The following is an 18,538-nucleotide window of genomic DNA, read 5'->3' on the forward strand; positions in this document are numbered from 1 at the left end:
GGGGTAGGCAACTCCAGGCCTCAAGTGCCGCTGTCCTGCAGGTTTTAGATCTCACCCTGGGTCAACACACCTGAATCAAATGATAAGTTTATTACTAGGCCTCTGGAGAACTTCAAGACATGTTGAGGAGGTAATTTAGCCATTTAAATCAGCTGTGTTCAAGGACATCTAAAACCTGCAGGACACCGGCACTCGAGGCCTGCAGTTGCCTACCCCTGACATAAACCAACAGGTGGCATTATGGTGGCTCTGTCTACTTTGTATATGTCGTCTGTGGTTGAGGAAGTTAAGGGTTTTGTTTTTTTTATTCTGATATTATGTAAAGTGAAATCATTGTAGTGACCTTTAAAAGGAGCTGCTACTCCAGATGTCAAAGGCTGTCTGTGGGGAAGGCAGCGTGTGAAAGCAGGGCTCAGGGAAAAAGGAATAAACTCTGAAAACAGCTTTAATGCTGTTAACATCATAAGGGTTAACTTGCAAGAGTACAAAAAGTTCAAAGCATCTGCAGAGCAGGAAATCTGGATCTAGCAGGAAATAAGGATCTCAGGAACAGAAGCTAAGAACCGAGGACATGGAATAACAACACTAGAAGGAACTTGTATGAAGCATCAGGAAGAGATGTAAAAGAAATAACTGTGGATAGAAAGCTAAATTCCAACAATGCAGAATCCTAATCAAACCAAAAATACATAAAAAAGAAGCCAAAAACTCAAAACCCAAAGCACGACAACTGTGGTATCCCTGAGCTTAGCTTCAACCTCAGGCAGGACTGCTGAAGTAACGTCTTTATTTACACCCAACCACACGGACGTTTGACATTGCTCAACACTTTTAGAGCACATACAGTTCATAAAATTAACAAATGACTAATCCTTAGTAATGCACAGGCCTGGTGTTCCCTCAGCATGGTTGGTATGTGTGGCAGCCCAAGTCCTAGCAGCCAGCATTCGACTGGATAGATTAGCACAGCACAACAACTCAGCTCATACTGGCCCTGCTCCTTAAACACTCCTTTCCCCAGCTCCCCCTTTGCAGCTGTACAAAACCGCACACTGCTCCCACATACCCTTTCAATGAATATGAACCTCTCCCCCTCTAAGTTAAATCAGTTGATATAGTCACAAAACAGCATTTGAGACTTCTAAATCCAAAGATCTGAGTGATTTCAGACGTCGGGTTTTGCTTCTTCGGCCTCAAGTCTGTTTGGGTCTCCACTGTAAACATCTGGCATGTGATCTTATCTAGGCGTTACCTTGCATGGACTTTACTGCAGCCCTCTCTATATCAAGAATTGCCCCTACTGCACATGTTTCTAATACAAAGAAGAGAGATTATGAATGTTAATGTTAAGCAGTTTGATGCTTCTAGCAACCTTCTGTGCTACTTAGAAGTGCATTTGAAGCAAATATTTTGCAGCAGCTGTGGTTATCTTTTATAAGGTGTGTTTAAGAAACTGATTCCAAATGTTAAAAAGTTTTCTTTTTGGATCCTTGAGGCGCCGGTGTGGACACAAGAGATCAGTGTGGGCTTGTATGTATCTGTCTCTCTCTGTGTTTAATTTAGTAGAATTGGGAAAAGCTTCTCCTATGACAGTGTTTAAACAAGCTTATTTGTATGTTATACTTAGTCAGCTTTCTCTGTGTGCCTTTTAGACCTGCAGGCCTCTGAGTCATTTGAACATTATAGTATATCAGACAAAGCCATGGACTACAGGCTGCTGCAGATGGATGAGGACCAGGACAGGATGTATGTGGGCTGCAAGGACCATGTTCTCTCCATGGACATCAACAACATCACCCATGGCACACTTAAGGTCAGCAGATGCTTATTGTTGCAGTTAAACAGAAACGCTTTATGCCATTGCAGCGTTGGTATCATGGTGCGCTATTTTTTTTTCTCACAGGCACAAAGAAGAAAACATGAATGTTATGTAAAAACACTGTGTAAGAGACAACACGACACCACTGCTGAGGATATTATTGTAATGTGTGTGCAAATTACCATGCATTTGCCATCCTCCGTACACTTTAAGGGTTTTTCAAAATAGCCATAAAAACGCTCATGCTCACTTATAACTAATTCCGCATGCAGCGAAGGAATCATCTTCTGTGTAATTGACAGGCATGAAGTGCATAAACAGATGGGAAAGCATTTAGGTTCCCCCAGAGAGTGCTGCACCGCATCCATTTTTGTCAAGTAAATTGCTTGATATATTCATTGAGAGCGACCTTTAAGCACCTCTCCCGGGTTTGAAAACACACATTTCCACAGATGATAGCTAGCTGTAATCACTGACACCGAGACTTGTGTGGAAACTAAAAATGTCCGAGCATTCATTGTACTCATTTTGCACAGTGTTTTTTTGCCCATGTACTTAGGATATAATGAAACCTCATGAGCATATTGATGTTACGCCTCTTTCAATCTGTTAGTCGCTAATTTAACTGATGTGCCTTTTTTTTTCTAACCATCAGCTGTTTTGGCCTGCTTCAACAACCAAAATAGAAGAATGCCAAATGGCAGGCAAGGACCCTACAGTAAGGAGATTAAAACTCTTTGATTTCTTGATTTATTTTAGACTCCCACTACTGTAATAACACATTACAGCATAGATTGCATGTTGTTCATTTACATGTTTTTAGCATTCAGCTAAATACAAAGACTCTATATAAAAGATAGTTTTGGTCACCATAACATCACCCTGTGTTTTGAAGCTTTGAGTTTAGTGTTGTGCGTATCACCGTGTTGGGGTTTTTGGCACCAGCAGTGACCAAATTTTAACAACAATACGAAGCGTTAATTTAGCAGTTAGCAACATTAAGTTTGGTTAGCAAGATGTAGCTATACAGGGAGTGCAGAATTATTAGGCAAGTTGTATTTTTGAGGAATAATTTAATTATTGAACAACAACCGTGTTCTCAATGAACCCAAAAAGCCCATTAATATCAAAGCTGAATGTTTTTGGAAGTAGTTTTTAGTTTGTTTTTAGTTTTAGCTATTTTAGGGGGATATCTGTGTGTGCAGGTGACTATTACTGTGCATAATTATTAGGCAACTTAACAAAAAACAAATAAATACCCATTTCAATTATTTATTTTTACCAGTGAAACCAATATAACATCTCCACATTCACAAATATACGTTTCTGACATTCAAAAACAAAAACAAAACAAATCAGCGACCAATATAGCCACCTTTCTTTGCAAGGACACTCAAAAGCCTGCCATCCATGGATTCTGTCAGTGTTTTGATCTGTTCACCATCAACATTGCGTGCAGCAGCAACCACAGCCTCCCAGACACTGTTCAGAGAGGTGTACTGTTTTCCCTCCTTGTAAATCTCACATTTGATGATGGACCACAGGTTCTCAATGGGGTTCAGATCAGGTGAACAAGGTGGCCATGTCATTAGTTTTTCTTCTTTTATACCCTTTCTTGCCAGCCACGCTGTGGAGTACTTGGATGCGTGTGATGGAGCATTGTCCTGCATGAAAATCATGTTTTTCTTGAAGGATGCAGACTTCTTCCTGTACCACTGCTTGAAGAAGGTGTCTTCCAGAAACTGGCAGTAGGACTGGGAGTTGAGCTTGACTCCATCCTCAACCCGAAAAGGCCCCACAAGCTCATCTTTGATGATACCAGCCCAAACCAGTAATCCACCTCCACCTTGCTGGCGTCTGAGTCGGACTGGAGCTCTCTGCCCTTTACCAATCCAGCCACGGGCCCATCCATCTGGCCCATCAAGACTCACTCTCATTTCATCAGTCCATAAAACCTTAGAAAAACCAGTCTTGAGATATTTCTTGGCCCAGTCTTGACGTTTCAGCTTGTGTGTCTTGTTCAGTGGTGGTCGTCTTTCAGCCTTTCTTACCTTGGCCATGTCTCTGAGTATTGCACACCTTGTGCTTTTGGGCACTCCAGTGATGTTGCAGCTCTGAAATATGGCCAAACTGGTGGCAAGTGGTATCTTGGCAGCTGCATGCTTGACTTTTCTCAGTTCATGGGCAGTTATTTTGCGCCTTGGTTTTTCCACACGCTTCTTGCGACCCTGTTGACTATTTTGAATGAACCGCTTGATTGTTCGATGATCACGCTTCAGAAGCTTTGCAATTTTGAGACTGCTGCATCCCTCTGCAAGATATCTCACTATTTTTGACTTTTCTGAGCCTGTCAAGTCCTTCTTTTGACCCATTTTGCCAAAGGAAAGGACGTTGCCTAATAATTATGCACACCTGATATAGGGTGTTGATGTCATTAGACCACACCCCTTCTCATTACAGAGATGCACATCACCTAATATGCTTAATTGGTAGTAGGCTTTCGAGCCTATACAGCTTGGAGTAAGACAACATGCATGAAGAGGATGATGTGGACAAAATACTCATTTGCCTAATAATTCTGCACTCCCTGTAGATCAAAGATGGGTCACACACATCACTGATCTGTTAATCAGTCCGACAGTATGTAAATGAAATTAACGTTACAGCACACCATATTATTTGCCATATTAAGAACCAACACTACAAAAACATTTAAGAAGTGAAATTAGTGACCTACAAGAAGCCTAACATTGCTAGCAGACAGCTAGTTAGTACAAGGTAGCCACACCGCTAATAATTCATAACTAAATCCCCAATGCTAACTAAAAAAGGTAGCTTATTTAGAAGTTATTTAGCTTCTTTAGCACCCTTTAGCTCAAATTCAGTTATATCACTATCTAGCTAAACAATAAATGTAATATTTAGTTTTGTTTATCATAATCCCATAACGGTCATTTTTAAACATTTTTGGATCATTCAGCATTAAATCTGTCAGTGTCCCACAATAAGAACAGTTAAAGTATGATTAGAAAAACATACTTTTGCTTATATTTTTCATTGAAAGCTTTATTTCTTTATTTGTCAAATTGAATGTAAATGCACAAATAAAGAAAGAAGAAAGTTGTTTCCCTTTGACAAGAATTAAGGCAAAAAAAAAAAGCTCCTTATTATTATATTTGGTGGACAAGAATCAATCTAGACCAAACCCCCTGTTGTCCTATTACCGCTTTGAAAAAAAAAAGGGTTTTTTTCTTGTTTAGTTTTTTCACTACCTGCTGTACAATTTCCTTGGTTTCCTTTGCAGCACTTCTACGTATTTTCTTTGTCTGAGTTATGATAATTACAGGACAAAATACAGATAATGAGCTATCCTATTTAACAAAGTTGGGCCCAAAGAGTCAACATGACAGGGTTTCTTTGATTTACTACAGTGTCATTAAAACTGGGACAAATTACTCTTCTTTTTCTTAAGACGTGTTGTTAAACTCCTTCACACTAAAAGAACATGAAGAATTTTATAGGTTACTGAGCAATAGTTTTGCTGGCACAGGCTACTTAAGACCAGACTGAGCTGTATGCGGCCCACAACCTAAAAGGAGTTTGACACCCCTAATCTTGACTAAAGGTTTAGTCAGCTGTTCCAAGATCCGCTCCTCCAAGTGGGTCTGCAGCGGAAGTTGCCTCCTGGGATTTCCCTCTCGCATCTGTGAGTTTGCGTCAGATCCAACTGTATTTCTATCAAGCAGCAGATGTCTGCAGGGTCACCGCCTGGCCTGGAGTCCTTGTGGCATCGTCACAGTTAGTCAGTGCAAGATCGAGGTGTGGAGGCGATTGAAATGCCACGGATCAGTGTAAAAATAAAAAATAAAAAAAAACAGACTCAAAGCTTACTGACGCAGATATTTCATAAGCCACCCTGGTTCTGAGAAGCACTTGTTAGCTACAACAAGGTTTAATGAAGACATACAGCGAGAGTCAATTTATTCCTCCTCCGCATCTGTTTTCCTCTAATTGGGTTGTTCTGAAACAAGTGCACGCACAGTTGTCTATATATACAGCAGGGCTGAGGACATGCAAATGGAAAGAGAAAAACTAACTTTTTACACAAAAGAAAGGCCTAATTTTTAATGTAACTAAAAAAGAGTCAATCTGCTGCCAGTCCTCCATGGTTTCACACATTCTCCACCATCTCTGCATCATCTGACAGGCCCTGGGCTAACAGAGCCAGGGTTTTATTCAACATGCTGTTGCAGATACAGGAAAAAAAAAGCTGTTTCCAGTCATGGTGTGATTTGTGCTGCTCTGACTCATAGCAAGCCTGCTGCAGACAGGCTACCACAAATATTTGGGTGAGCCATCTCTGTGTGGAGCCACTTGATGGCCTCTTCTCCCTTCTGTCATGCCTTTTCTTATTGAATCCCTGCGAGTTTTCCTTTAAAGATTTTACTTTCTGTTTCCATCTTACCATTTTTCCTTGGTCACTTTTTCCAACTCCTTTAACATCTCTCCCTTTCTTTTCTTCTTACACCACACTGCAGTTTTTTTTTTCTCTCGTACACAGTCTCCCCTCTCACAAGCTTTTTTTCTTCTTTTATCAGAGCCCTTGTACATATGTTATTGTTATAAATATAAGGTTTCCCTTCTGCAGTACGATCTGTGGTCACGCATGTAACATCATGGGGGATATTAAGTCTGTTTGCTGCTTTGTCAAATGTATCAACTTTAAAAGAAGGCTGTATTTATGTCAGGAAACATAAAATCAAACATGATAGCTCATATATATTTGAGTTTGAAAGGCCTCAGAAGGATTTGATGAGACAGACAGAGAGTTAGATTTAAAAAAAAAACAACAACAAAAAAAACAGTGCGAAACATGATAGATGTGGGTGCGTGTCAGTAAAAACGTTTTGTTACTTTGCATTGATCGCTCTCAGTGGAGCCTTGTGCAGTGACCATGCGTCGCAGCAGCTGTCATTCCAGCAGCCTTGGCCAAGTTCCTGACAGCTCCCTGGACATGTGTTCTTCTCCCCACTTCTTTCTCCTCACTTCTCCACTCATTTTCTGCAAACTCGGGCTTAATTAGCCACAAAGTCCAGCACACCTACAGCTGTGGGGTTTGGAAAGTGGAAGCAGAGATGAAGAGATGAAGTGAGAGTAGTAGTCAGTCTTACCTAGATATGTCACATATACCGCTGACACGTTTTTTCCACTGCCCTTAATACCAGACCTGTGAGCTCCGGGATCCTTTTATTGTGCAGCATGTGATTTTATAACCGTCACAACAACAGTGAGATAAGTTTGAATTACTCCCGCATATGGGAAAGAGATACTTCCAGAGCGACAAATAGGTTCTTTATTTGTGTGTCTCCTTGGCTATATAACACGAATTAGGTCTCTCCTCAGCGGCTGGTCTGGTGCAATCTGTGGGATTAAAAAAAAAGGCAGCAGTGATTATCTTTGTTATTGCTGTAATAACTGTAAAGATTAAATATAACTTCAAATATGAATACCTGTGGGACTAAGTGCACCATGGCTATAAATGAAAATCAGTTAAAACATTCAACTTTTGTTATGGCACAACCAATCCTGAGCCAGTGCTGTAGGACCTAAAAACTGCAGTTCCTGTCACGGCCACTTGAGGCTGCCTTTGATTAAAGATAGTACCGTATTAAAATCTCTTTAGTCTACATACCTTTCCTCTGTTTATTGATATAATTAATATTAAAATTAAGTAAAGAACAGTCTAAAGCATGAATGTCAAACTTATTTTACATCAGGGGCCACATACAGCACACTTTGATCTCAAGTTTATCTCCACATTAAAATCACTGTGATTTCTTAATATAAGGAAAAGTGTGATTTCAACAGCACATCTCAGTTTTTGTACATGATAAAGAAATAATGCTCTATTTAATGAAATAAATTAGTCAGCATGGCTCTTTGGGCTTAAATTGGAAGAAAAATGTTTTGAAGTTACAGAAAAAGTTTTGATAGCTCATTTCGCAGACTGCCCTGTAATTATAAAACAACATTTTTGTTAAATATTTTTCTGTTTGTTCTTTATTTCACTGTGGACACATTGTAAAGGCAGTAGGCAGAATTAAAGTCTTTGCCAGGCTAATTTTGGCCCTCAGGCCACATGTTTGACACCACTGGTCTAAAGAGTCAGTTCAGTTGTTTCATTTAGTTTAGTTTATTTGAGGTCTCTCTAAGTAGAGTCATAAAGTCAGTTAGTTCACATTAGCTTACATTTAATACCAGAAAGCCCCTTCTTACTGGATCAGCAAAGGATACAGATGCTAAATCCCTGATTTCATTAAATTAAGCAAGAGCTTATGAATTCAAAATTGAATTTTTTAGAGAAAAAGTGTCTCGTTTGTTCTCTTAAATCTACATCACTTACATTAGCATGTGCCTCTCATTGTTTATCCTTATTTTCTAGCACGGCTGTGGGAACTTCATCCGGGTGGTGCAGCCTTATAACAGGACTCATCTGTTCATGTGTGGCAGTGGAGCGTATAGTCCCGTCTGTGTGTATGTCAACAGGGGCCGCAGACCAGAGGTGGGTATAAATGAAGGAAGCACTTCATTAGAAAAGCAAACTCATGAAGGAATAAATGTTTTGGGGGAGCACCGAGTAGGTGATCATTGCAACTGGCACTGTAACAGCTGTTACAGATTAAAATTCTCATTGTGCAGAGTGATTATACACAGACATGATCTCAAGAGTGGAAAAATAAAATAAAGTCTAGCACTCTCGTACATCTGTAAATATATTGTAAATGACTGGGTTGTAATGGTGCACAAGTGAGGCTAAGGACACTTTGTAAAGTTTATGGAAGTTTTGGTTTCTCTGTTATTTCCAAAACAAGCTTGTGTCAACTATGTTGAGCAAATATAATTAAAATGATGTAATTTATTTAGCTCCTGAAAACTTTAGTCGACTGTTAATACAATGCGTGATGAGTGAAATTAGTGTGACTAGCACACAGAGAAAATAAGCGAATCTTATTCACTGTGTGACAGTAATCATAAAAAATGCCTCAAGAGGTCTGTTTACCCCTTTTTTGCAACAAATCAAATTATGTACAATTATTTAGAGGTTTGAACCCAACATGACATGTTTTTGATTGATTGCTATAATAACATGAAAATTGAATTTTCCTTGTATTACTGACTGTTGGAATGAGAACAGCAAAATTCAGAATCGCTAAGTGCGGAAAATACATTAAGCTGATGTCAATTGGTGCATGAGAAAAAATGGCTATAATCATACCACAACATTGTTTTCGCAGATCTCCTAGGAGTTGGACGTGTCAACATATGGTTAAAAAAAAACATACATCTCGTAACTTTTTTTGAGCACAGTTTTCATGTAGTCAATTTGATGCCACATGAGAGCAGAGATGCTAAGGCTGAGAGAGAGAAAATTGAGGTCTAGTGTCAAGGATGGATGGCTGTATTCTGAGCTCTAATCTCCAGCCACACAGCCCTGAAAGTAAGAGCGGGGAAGCCCTCCAGGAGAAAAGTGCTCACCGAGCGAGCAGCGTTCAGCCACAGACCGTCAGCTGCTGCCAAACACTAATAAGCAGAGCGAGAGAGCTGCAAACCAGGCTCCTTCCTCACCGCGGGGCCTTTTGTCATTTGGGGTTTTTGTTTGACAGGCAGACTGCTATGTTTGCAACTTCTGAACTCAAACATGTCAGTGTCTCAAAGAAAGTGATCTGTTAAGTGTAACAAGCTGTTGTAGTGGGAAGCTGACAGTGAGCTCTCATCATGGACCTTTGCTCTAGGTTGTGAACGTGCTGCAGCCTGTTGAATGGATCTAACGAGATTTTTTTGCACGTGTTAGTGTTTTTCGGCCTTAGTTTTTCAAGTACTCCTAAAACACAGTGAATTACATACTGCGATAAATGTCAGTCTTAGTCGGGGAAATAATCTTTTATTTAGTCTTTAAATCTTTATATGGTGTCGTAAGTCTGCTTTTTCACGAGTGCACATAGCATATTTTGAGGTATAAACATTTTTTATTTGTTGAAAAAAAAATTACTTTATAGATCTCCTTCTAATAAAAGGAAAAAAACAATCTGAACTTAATATCAAATAATCTGTGGATGATGAACTGCACGTTTATCCCTTCATCTTTGTGCAAATTTTTGGAACAACGCTGCTTAACAAAGGTCAATGAGCCAAATGAATTACAAATAAATAAGACATTTTTTCAGATGAGAGGGGCTTTAAAATTAATAAGATGGCTATTTTTTGCAGTGTAGAGGTTAATGACAGGACCTGCCAGATGGAGTCTATCCACTTCCAGAACCTCTTGGCGAACAGGCATATTTTCCTGGAATAACAGTGCTTAGCTGACGTCATCCCCATTCAAGGAAGCTGCACCATCGCCATGGGCATGATCTAAATAAGATGGGACAGGAAGTGCTATAATTTACCTAGGTTGCTGCGGTGCTTGGACTGTCCAGTCTGCCGCAAGGAGGCTGTTGAAACTTGGCAGCATTTCCGCCTGAGAAGAGGAGTTGGCTGTCCAACAAATAAGCAGGGAAATTCCTCCTCTTCTCCTCCCAAACGGAATGTTCTTTTACTATCCCACATGGAGCAGTTAAGGTAGACCAGGGCAGGACAGCCTCTGTGTCTCCTTAAAGGAGGCTCTGAGCAGGGCTACTCTGTGGGACGCAAAATACACTGTTGCACTCAAATATTCAGTTTTATAGCGGTAGAGAGCACAAGACAGAAGAACGTATCATATAAAACTGTCTCCAAAATGTCTGACTTCCTCTTTTTCTCTGTGGCAGGAACAAGTATTTCACATTGACTCCAGGACAGAGTCAGGAAAAGGGAGGTGCTCCTTCAATCCACAAGTGAATACAGTCTCTGTCATGCTCAGTAGGTGCCTCAATCGCTATCTACTATTTTCTTGTGTTTTTATAAAACCCCTGAAAACAACATTATTTTTCACCACAAAATTACATTTCTTTTGTTTTGGAGTGAACTTTTTGAAGCAAAAACAAGAGTATGCATAAGCCACTAGATTTAAAAGATGGCCACTCTGACCTTTTGCCTGGGAAATCTTTTTCTATACCTTTGTTGTGACGTGACGACCAAAGACAGGCTCATTTCGTATGCAGCCGTATGACTATGGTTTACACCCTAAGTTATAATCTGCATTGTTATTTATTTGGCTGTAAATGAAGTTCAAGAGTCCTTGATAAACATTTTACTTAGGCAAATTATCAAATGAGCCTTGAACAAATGAACAAATAGAAGTTATACGATGGAAGGTACTTTGAAACTGGCGTCACTTTTTCAAACTGGAGGCTAGCTCATAGAGGCTAGCAAGTATTGAACAAATAATATCAACAATAGATAATTAGTCTCCAAAAGCTAATCAAGATTAGCTAATTTGTCTCCAAACGTTGATTCTGTTCATCTGGACGTAGCGTTTTAAGTGGGGGAAATATTTTGATCAGTAGTTGTTGATCAATGGTCATGAGAATTTGCATAATTATGATGAAGAAACTGACCTCCCAGCCCATTGTTCCTTCAGTGGTGCTAGTTTCAGTCATTATGCAAATGTACTGTTTATAAGGTTGGTGTGCATACCCAACCTTTCTTTAAAGTTTCTATATACATGGCTATGTGCCATGTCACTTGCACACTGCTAAAGTTAGCAGCGTGTCTTCTGACCTCAAACGTCAGTTTGCCATGGGCAGTGTTGGGGACGTTACTCAAATAAAGTAGAGTATTTCACATTACTCATCATTTTTCTTTCAAAGTAATTCGGCTGGAGGAATTAATTGTTACACTACTTGTTACATTACTTTTTTGTTATTTCATAAAATGACCCAAAATGTATTATACATAATTACCAGTTAACCAATTGGGCTACACTCAAACACACCAAAACAAATGACTGCCCTAAAGAGGACACGCAGTTTCTTTAGTTTTTTCCTATAAAACAAAGCGGCCATCAAAAGCAAGATGAAAACCAGCCCAAAGAGACTTTAAAATGAACACCACAGTGATTCTACTTTAGAAACATGAACAGGCAAAAACAGATTGTTACCTGTTAAAGACGTGATGCGCCTGTATGAGGATGCTCTCTGTGCAGGTGCTTTCAAAGAGCTGATATAATGTGGTTGTTTATATCCAGAATGCAGTTTGCACAATATGAAATGCAATAAAAATAAAATAACATTTTCCTTTTATGAAAAATGGGTCTACGAATTCAAACAAACATTGTAGCCTACACCTTCTCACTAGAAAAGTGAAGTGAATTAAAATTGTAGTTTAATTTTAATACACAAGAAATCCCCAGGTTAATACTTCAGTCAAGTCAGGCTAAACCCATCCCTTTCTCCACTTCTCCTTCCTTTGATCTCTGATTGGCCAAGGGGTGTTTGGTTGCTGTTGACATGTCTAAAGGCGAAACACTCCACCCTCAGCTCTGCTTTCTGACACCTGAGTATTGCCATGTCAGCAGCAGCTTTGCCAGCCAGTGAGCGATGTCAGAGATCACCGGGAGGGAGCCAGAGGGAAGGGTGCAGAATAATCCAAAGCCAGGGTCAAAGGCAGTGCTGTGAAAGCAGTGATGCAGCACGCGGAGCCCCTAAAGATCTGAGGCAGTGTCTGGGCTCAATAAAAAGCTGTGTTTCATTTCCAAATCCTCATGTTTTGGACCCTGTGTCGCTGTCTGAGTACTGTCAACACTCACCCCTTAGCTAGCTGGCTTGGATACGGGCCACATACCCTTAATCCTCCCCTAACTTGCCCCACATCCTCCAAAACATATGGTCCGAAACTGATAGACGATTAAGTGAGAGAAAAGGAATGCTAAAAAGCATGAAGCAGCTGTGAGGAACATGCTTATTAACAGCAGGACACACGCAGAGTGTAAGTGCCGTTAGTGCTATAGGCGTTTGGGTTTGAGTTCATTCTCAAAAAATAATAATGGTATAAATATATTACTAAAGCATCTGAATGTACCAAAGTCATGCAAGGCTCTATGTGTATTGTGGTAATGTTTTCAGGATTGTTGTGTGGGAATGTTGTTGATTGGGCTTGTGTGCATTCTTCTAGATCAGGAGCTGTTCTCAGGCATGTACATTGACTTCATGGGGACAGATGCTGCCATCTTCAGGAGCCTAACCAAGAGAAATGCAGTGCGGACAGATCAGCACAACTCTAAGTGGCTTAGTGGTGAGCACATGTCAGAGCTTCTATGTAAAGTATGAATTCACACAAATAAGATCTAGAAGGCCTCTTACCTTTTTCACTGTTTCACTCAGAGCCCATTTTCATCGACGCCCACCTCATACCAGATGGAACAGACCCCAATGACTCCAAATTGTATTTTTTCTTCCGCGAGAGGCTAACAGATAACAGTGGAAATACTAAGAATATCCACACCATGGTGGCCAGAGTGTGTCCGGTAAGTCCCTTTTGCTTTCGCCAAAATAAACCAGCACAGTTTCTTTTGTGTTTTTGCGTTGCTATGTGCGGCTTTTGTCGGCAGAATGATATTGGCGGACAGCGCAGCCTGGTCAATAAATGGACCACCTTTCTTAAAGCCAGGATGGTTTGTTCAGTTGTGGAGGAGGATGGCACGGAAACCCATTTTGATGAACTTGGTGAGTTAAACAGAAGAACATACTTGCAGCAATGCACCCTGTTGTTATCAATGTATTACTTTTGACACATCATTTCCATGCTCGGGGTCTTCATGGTCTGCGGACCAAGTTTAAACAAATTTTACTGTTTGAAAAATATAATGCCGAGAACCAAAGAGATTGCTAATTTCCAAAAGCTTGCTATTTATGTTCCAAGGTTTCAAAAAGATTGCTTTCTCCATAAACAATCCCGGGAACGTCCCATGTTTGGTCTGGATAAGAATTTCAGCCGTTTGTCCAGTTTCAAAACAATTGTTCTGTTGCTTTTGGTTACCTGGTATTCAACTATAAGCACATCCAGGACTTTCTTCGCCTTAGCCTCAAATTTCAAACATCAGCACGTAGCATTTGAGACCCAGACTCCATCTGTCAACATGTACATTTATCAGGCATTCATCTCTCTTTGGCCTTTTTATCTGTAGGATGATGTGAAATGAGATTTGGGGAATTTGCTGAAGGTATTAAACTGGAAGGTGTGTGCTTTTCTCTTTGTGTGTTTTCCCTTATAGAAAGTGTGTTTTTGCTGGAAACGGATCTGCCCAAGGGCCTGTTGGTGTTTGGCGTGTTCACTTCCACAAGGTAAGGCCGATGAAGCCAACTGTAACATTCCTGTAGGCCTCGGAGGTATGGTAATCATTCAGGGGATATCAGCAGATGGGGATGTGCTTGTCAAAGGGCCACTTACATATAAATATCATGTGTCACGTGGCAGAACAGCTTATTCAGATGATGAACTATCAATTACAGTGTCCTGGTGGTTTGGCCATATGGTATTCCTTGATTTTCTTTCCTCAAGATCCTCTGCAGCATTGTGCCATGTTGCAGACCAAGTGCGAGGGATACATTTATAGCACATGTGAATGTTAGAATTCATATGACATGATGTTGTTGGATGTCTTCCATAAGCATACTCTGTAGGATTGTTGAGTGCACAAAGAATTTAGTTACTGCATTTTTTAAATAGCTGAAACCCAGCCATGGTTTTTAGCAACTAGATAAACACACATTATAAAAAAAATCTGAGAAAAATATTGGAAGACAATAGCCTGATATCACAGAGTATTTTTATAATATCAGAAATTTAAGAAATAACAACATAAAAATCTTTAGATACTTATTTAATTTTTGAAATCCTGGAAATAATTTTTTTCATTTCATTTCATAGCCACAGTATGGTATATATGTCTAACATTTCAGCATTCAGGGTAGCACAGTGGTGCACTATTGCCTCACAGCAAGAAGATCTTGAGTTCATTTGTCCAATGTGGAGGTTATATGTATGTTTTACACTGTCAGCACCTCTGTGACCTTAAAATAGATGAGCAGAAGAGGATGGATGGACGGACGGATGGATGGATGGATTAAAAAAGCATTAAAATTCATTTAATTATACAAAGTTAAAGACAGTTTCAGATATGTACAAGGAGTTCAGTAGTGAAAGATCATTAGGTTTGTGTTTAAGTTGTTAAAATGGGCCCAAAAAGAACTAAAAAAAGAACAAAAAGAAATCAAATACACTGCAGGAAGGAAGAAAGTTGACCAACAAAAGTCAATGAAGGCAAAAACTGTGAAAATAAATTATAGAAACCAAAACAGTGAACACATACATGGCCCAGGGGACCTCAGTAAGTGAAAGAGAGGAAAAGACATGGATGACATAATAGGAAAGAAAATACTAAAAAACACAAAGAAAGAGGATCAAGGAAAAAATCCATGAGCTTCTGTGGTAACTGAAAAAAATGTTCTCAACAAACTGATTACTGAAACTGCTCTCCTCCAGCAGAAAGCACAGCCAGCAGGGCAACAAGGCAAATTTGGAAGTTTGAAAAAGTGATCACTCGATACTTCTGGTCAGATCTTTAATTGGGTCTGTTTGTTTAACCAAGTGTGACACTCTCACAACCCTCGATCCACTTGTTACCTCAGGATTGTAGAGCCTGCAGTAGTGTCTCCTGGCTCAAAAAAAAAACAGCCAAACTAAACACTGAGGTCCTCGAGGTCTCTGAGCTCTGTGTTATTCCTGCTTTCTTCCTCCCTCTCTCCACTTTGCACAATACGCTTCTGTTCGCCTTTTCAACAAAGCCTCTTTTATGTGTTAAGCAGTGTGGTTTTAAATGGCTGAGCCAAACCACATCAGACCATCGAGGAGGAAATAGGTGAGCTGTTGTCAGCGGAGCGTGACAGCAAGTTCACCCAGGCTCAACTCAGAAAAGGAGACCTTAATAAACAACCTCAGAATATTTCATCTGGGAGGGTCTTGAGATGGTGAATACTGGTTCCTGTTGCAGTGTCTCACCCAGGTTGTGCATGTCGTTTCAGCTCCGTGTTTAAAGGCTCAGCAGTGTGCGTGTACAACATGGCGGACATTCTCACAGTCTTCAACGGGCCCTTCGCTCATAGAGAAGGGCCCAACTTTCAGTGGATTGCATTCCAGGGGCGCATCCCCTACCCAAGGCCTGGAACTGTAAGTTACATTTAGGCCAGACAGTCATTTTTTATTGCTTTTTCATGATATGATAAGATAACCGATAATTACTAACATATGAGCGTATGATCATATTGTTTTATATTCTAAATAACATTTCCAAACAATTTAAAGCCATTAAACAATAAGTAAGGTATTTTCTCTGCAGCAGGACTTGCAATACTATTTTCTGTTTATTTAAATTTTCATTAATTGATAAAAAGAAAAAGAACTTGTGGAAATGAATGAATGAGATTTTGTTTTTGCACTGTTCAAACCCGCCCTATGTTTCTGCAGTGTCCTGGTGGAGCCTTCACACCTGACATTCAGACAACAAAGGAGTTCCCAGATGATGTGGTGACCTTTGTCCGCAACCATCCTGTAATGTTTAACGCCATCTATCCGGTGGGGAGGAGACCCCTGGTGGTTCGTACGAATGCTGATTATAAATACACGGCAGTGGCTGTGGACCAGGTCATGGCCGCTGACGGCAACTACCAGGTGCTCTTCCTTGGCACAGGTACGCGTTCTGCAGTTCAGATACAGAAACACTTTAAATATGGTTTTTGTACACATGTGACAAAAACAATATGACTGCATTCTACAGGCCTCAGCTTTCTGGTATTAGTTCTGGTATTTAAAAAATACCTTAGGCAGGTGTCTCATGCAGAATATTTCCGATAGATGTAATTTTGTGTTGAAATACGATAGAATAGTCCTTTATTGTCATTGTTCGTGCAACAAAGAACAAATATTTCGTAGCTCTTCAGCTGTTTTGACAGCAAAAGACAAAAAGAGACTATACTATAAAGATAACAGAGCTAAAGGTCAACAGAGCTTTAGGGAGCGAAGAGGGGCTTACTGGTTACTGCCAATGGGGAGAAACTGGTTTTTTTTTTTATCTGTTAGTTTTGGACCTGATTGAGCTTAATCTTTTCCTCAGAGGCTGATGTCTGGGGTGGGTGTGGTCCATTATAATACAACTAGCTTTCTTTTACAGTCAGCTGTTGTAAACACAACCAAAGGAAGGTCTTATTTATATTAGACGATAATACACTCTGCTGCCCTCACCACTTGTTTCAGATCTTTCCTGTTTCCTGCTGTGCAACAGCAGGTCAGAAGGTTCTCTACTGCTGACCAGTAGAGGGTCAGCTCAGCAGGTGATGAGGGAGGTGAGTGTGCTTTAACTTCCTTAAGAAGTTAAGCCCCTCTCTGGCTTTTTCCACCTGATGAGAAGATGCACGAGGTCCAAGTGAGGTCAACAAAGCCCTGGTAGTAGAGGCATAATAGTCCAGGTATTACAGGATGGGTGTTTTGCCTCTTAAAGAGCAGTGGGATGCATTTTTCTTTGTTTCTTCACACAAAAAAATATAAAAACGAACCAGCCAGACTACCAGCATCTCAATATTTTAATTTTACTAGCTCATTTAAATATATTTAATTGAAGTGAGATCAATGTTTGCGGTGCAAAGACGCTGTGTATAAAATAAATACAAACTGGATTCCATATAAGACCTACATCGTGGCATCAGCACATTCAAATATAGCCATCGTCTTTTCCGAAGACTGTGGCACCACCATATTCCTGTTCTAGGAAGATGAACTTTAAGTGCTACTATAAATTCATTTACAATGACATGCAGTACACAGAGGCTGATAGTGACTTTTTCTTTCTGAACAGGTTATTGCTTGGAAACTCAATGACACAGCTGGTTATCAGATACACAGATAAGCTGGAGTACTTGTGTTGTTGCCACTCAGCTCAAACAGGTCAACATGGCGCTGCATGCAGTATAAATCAGTGCACAGATAGATCAGAGCAAAAGATAAAGTCCATTAAAAGTAGATTTTTTTCCATTACATAAGGAAGGAGGATCTATAATGGATTGCCACTTTTTTAGAAAGTCGCTACCTCCTGAGTATAAGGTTAAATGAGGGACACCATTGTAAAACATCACTTAAATGTCAAGTCATTGAAAATGCTAGAATGGCTTGCACTTGCAGAAATAATTTTATGAACAAATTATGCTATAAAAAAAAGGCCTGACAGAAAAAAATGTAATGCTAAAAGTTGCATGTGATCATTGAGATAAAGCAGAGTAACATGTGATTATTTTCTCATCAGCCTAAATGTATGATCAACACTTTTCTCATTTTCAACCCATTGACCCACGTGATAACAGTATTATCATGGTGGTGCTATCGTTTTATGGCGCTGCGTGAGTACAAAAGGCTGAGGAAGTGGTGGGCTGATATTTACAGACAACAACATGAATGCCATAAGCAGATATACCAAAATACTGGCTGACAAGATGACACCCAGTCTCCAGAAACCTGTCATGTATCACAAATATTCCAATGATCCAAACCTCACTGACAAAGTAAAAAAAGTGAAAAATGCCAGACCCATTAAATCGTTACATCTATGCTGTCGGTGCATCATAAGTGCAAAACCTTCTGAAACCCTACACTGCAGCCTATACCATAATCTAACACTAATATGTGAAACATAAAGTTTGGTAACAATATCAGTCACTTACATTAGCTGCATAGGCTCTACATAGTTTTGCTGCA

The 18,538-nt window shown here is 39.9% G+C and overlaps 1 protein-coding gene across 4 annotated transcripts in view; it reads left to right on the forward strand.

The window, feature by feature from the left end:
- Positions 1-18,538, forward strand: part of sema3c (sema domain, immunoglobulin domain (Ig), short basic domain, secreted, (semaphorin) 3C) — a 45,432-nt gene that overhangs the window by 18,370 nt on the left and 8,524 nt on the right. For 3 of the 4 annotated variants that reach the window (XM_086268456.1, XM_086268457.1, XM_086268458.1), the window contains exons 3-11: positions 1,653-1,813; positions 2,475-2,537; positions 8,262-8,381; positions 10,627-10,717; positions 12,911-13,030; positions 13,120-13,461; positions 14,010-14,079; positions 15,820-15,964; positions 16,262-16,484. In XM_086268456.1, the coding sequence (XP_086124582.1) occupies positions 1,653-1,813; positions 2,475-2,537; positions 8,262-8,381; positions 10,627-10,717; positions 12,911-13,030; positions 13,120-13,461; positions 14,010-14,079; positions 15,820-15,964; positions 16,262-16,484 (1,335 nt within the window). The remainder of the gene's footprint in view (positions 1-1,652; positions 1,814-2,474; positions 2,538-8,261; positions 8,382-10,626; positions 10,718-12,910; positions 13,031-13,119; positions 13,462-14,009; positions 14,080-15,819; positions 15,965-16,261; positions 16,485-18,538) is intronic. The other variant, XM_086268459.1, reaches the window with a different exon arrangement.

The sequence above is a fragment of the Aulonocara sp. 'chitande type north' Nkhata Bay genome, linkage group LG17 (assembly GCF_057382095.1).
Source record: "Aulonocara sp. 'chitande type north' Nkhata Bay isolate Kocher_YH1m ecotype deep benthic linkage group LG17, A_spYH_male_GT1.1, whole genome shotgun sequence".
Lineage (NCBI taxonomy): Eukaryota > Metazoa > Chordata > Actinopteri > Cichliformes > Cichlidae > Aulonocara > Aulonocara sp. 'chitande type north' Nkhata Bay.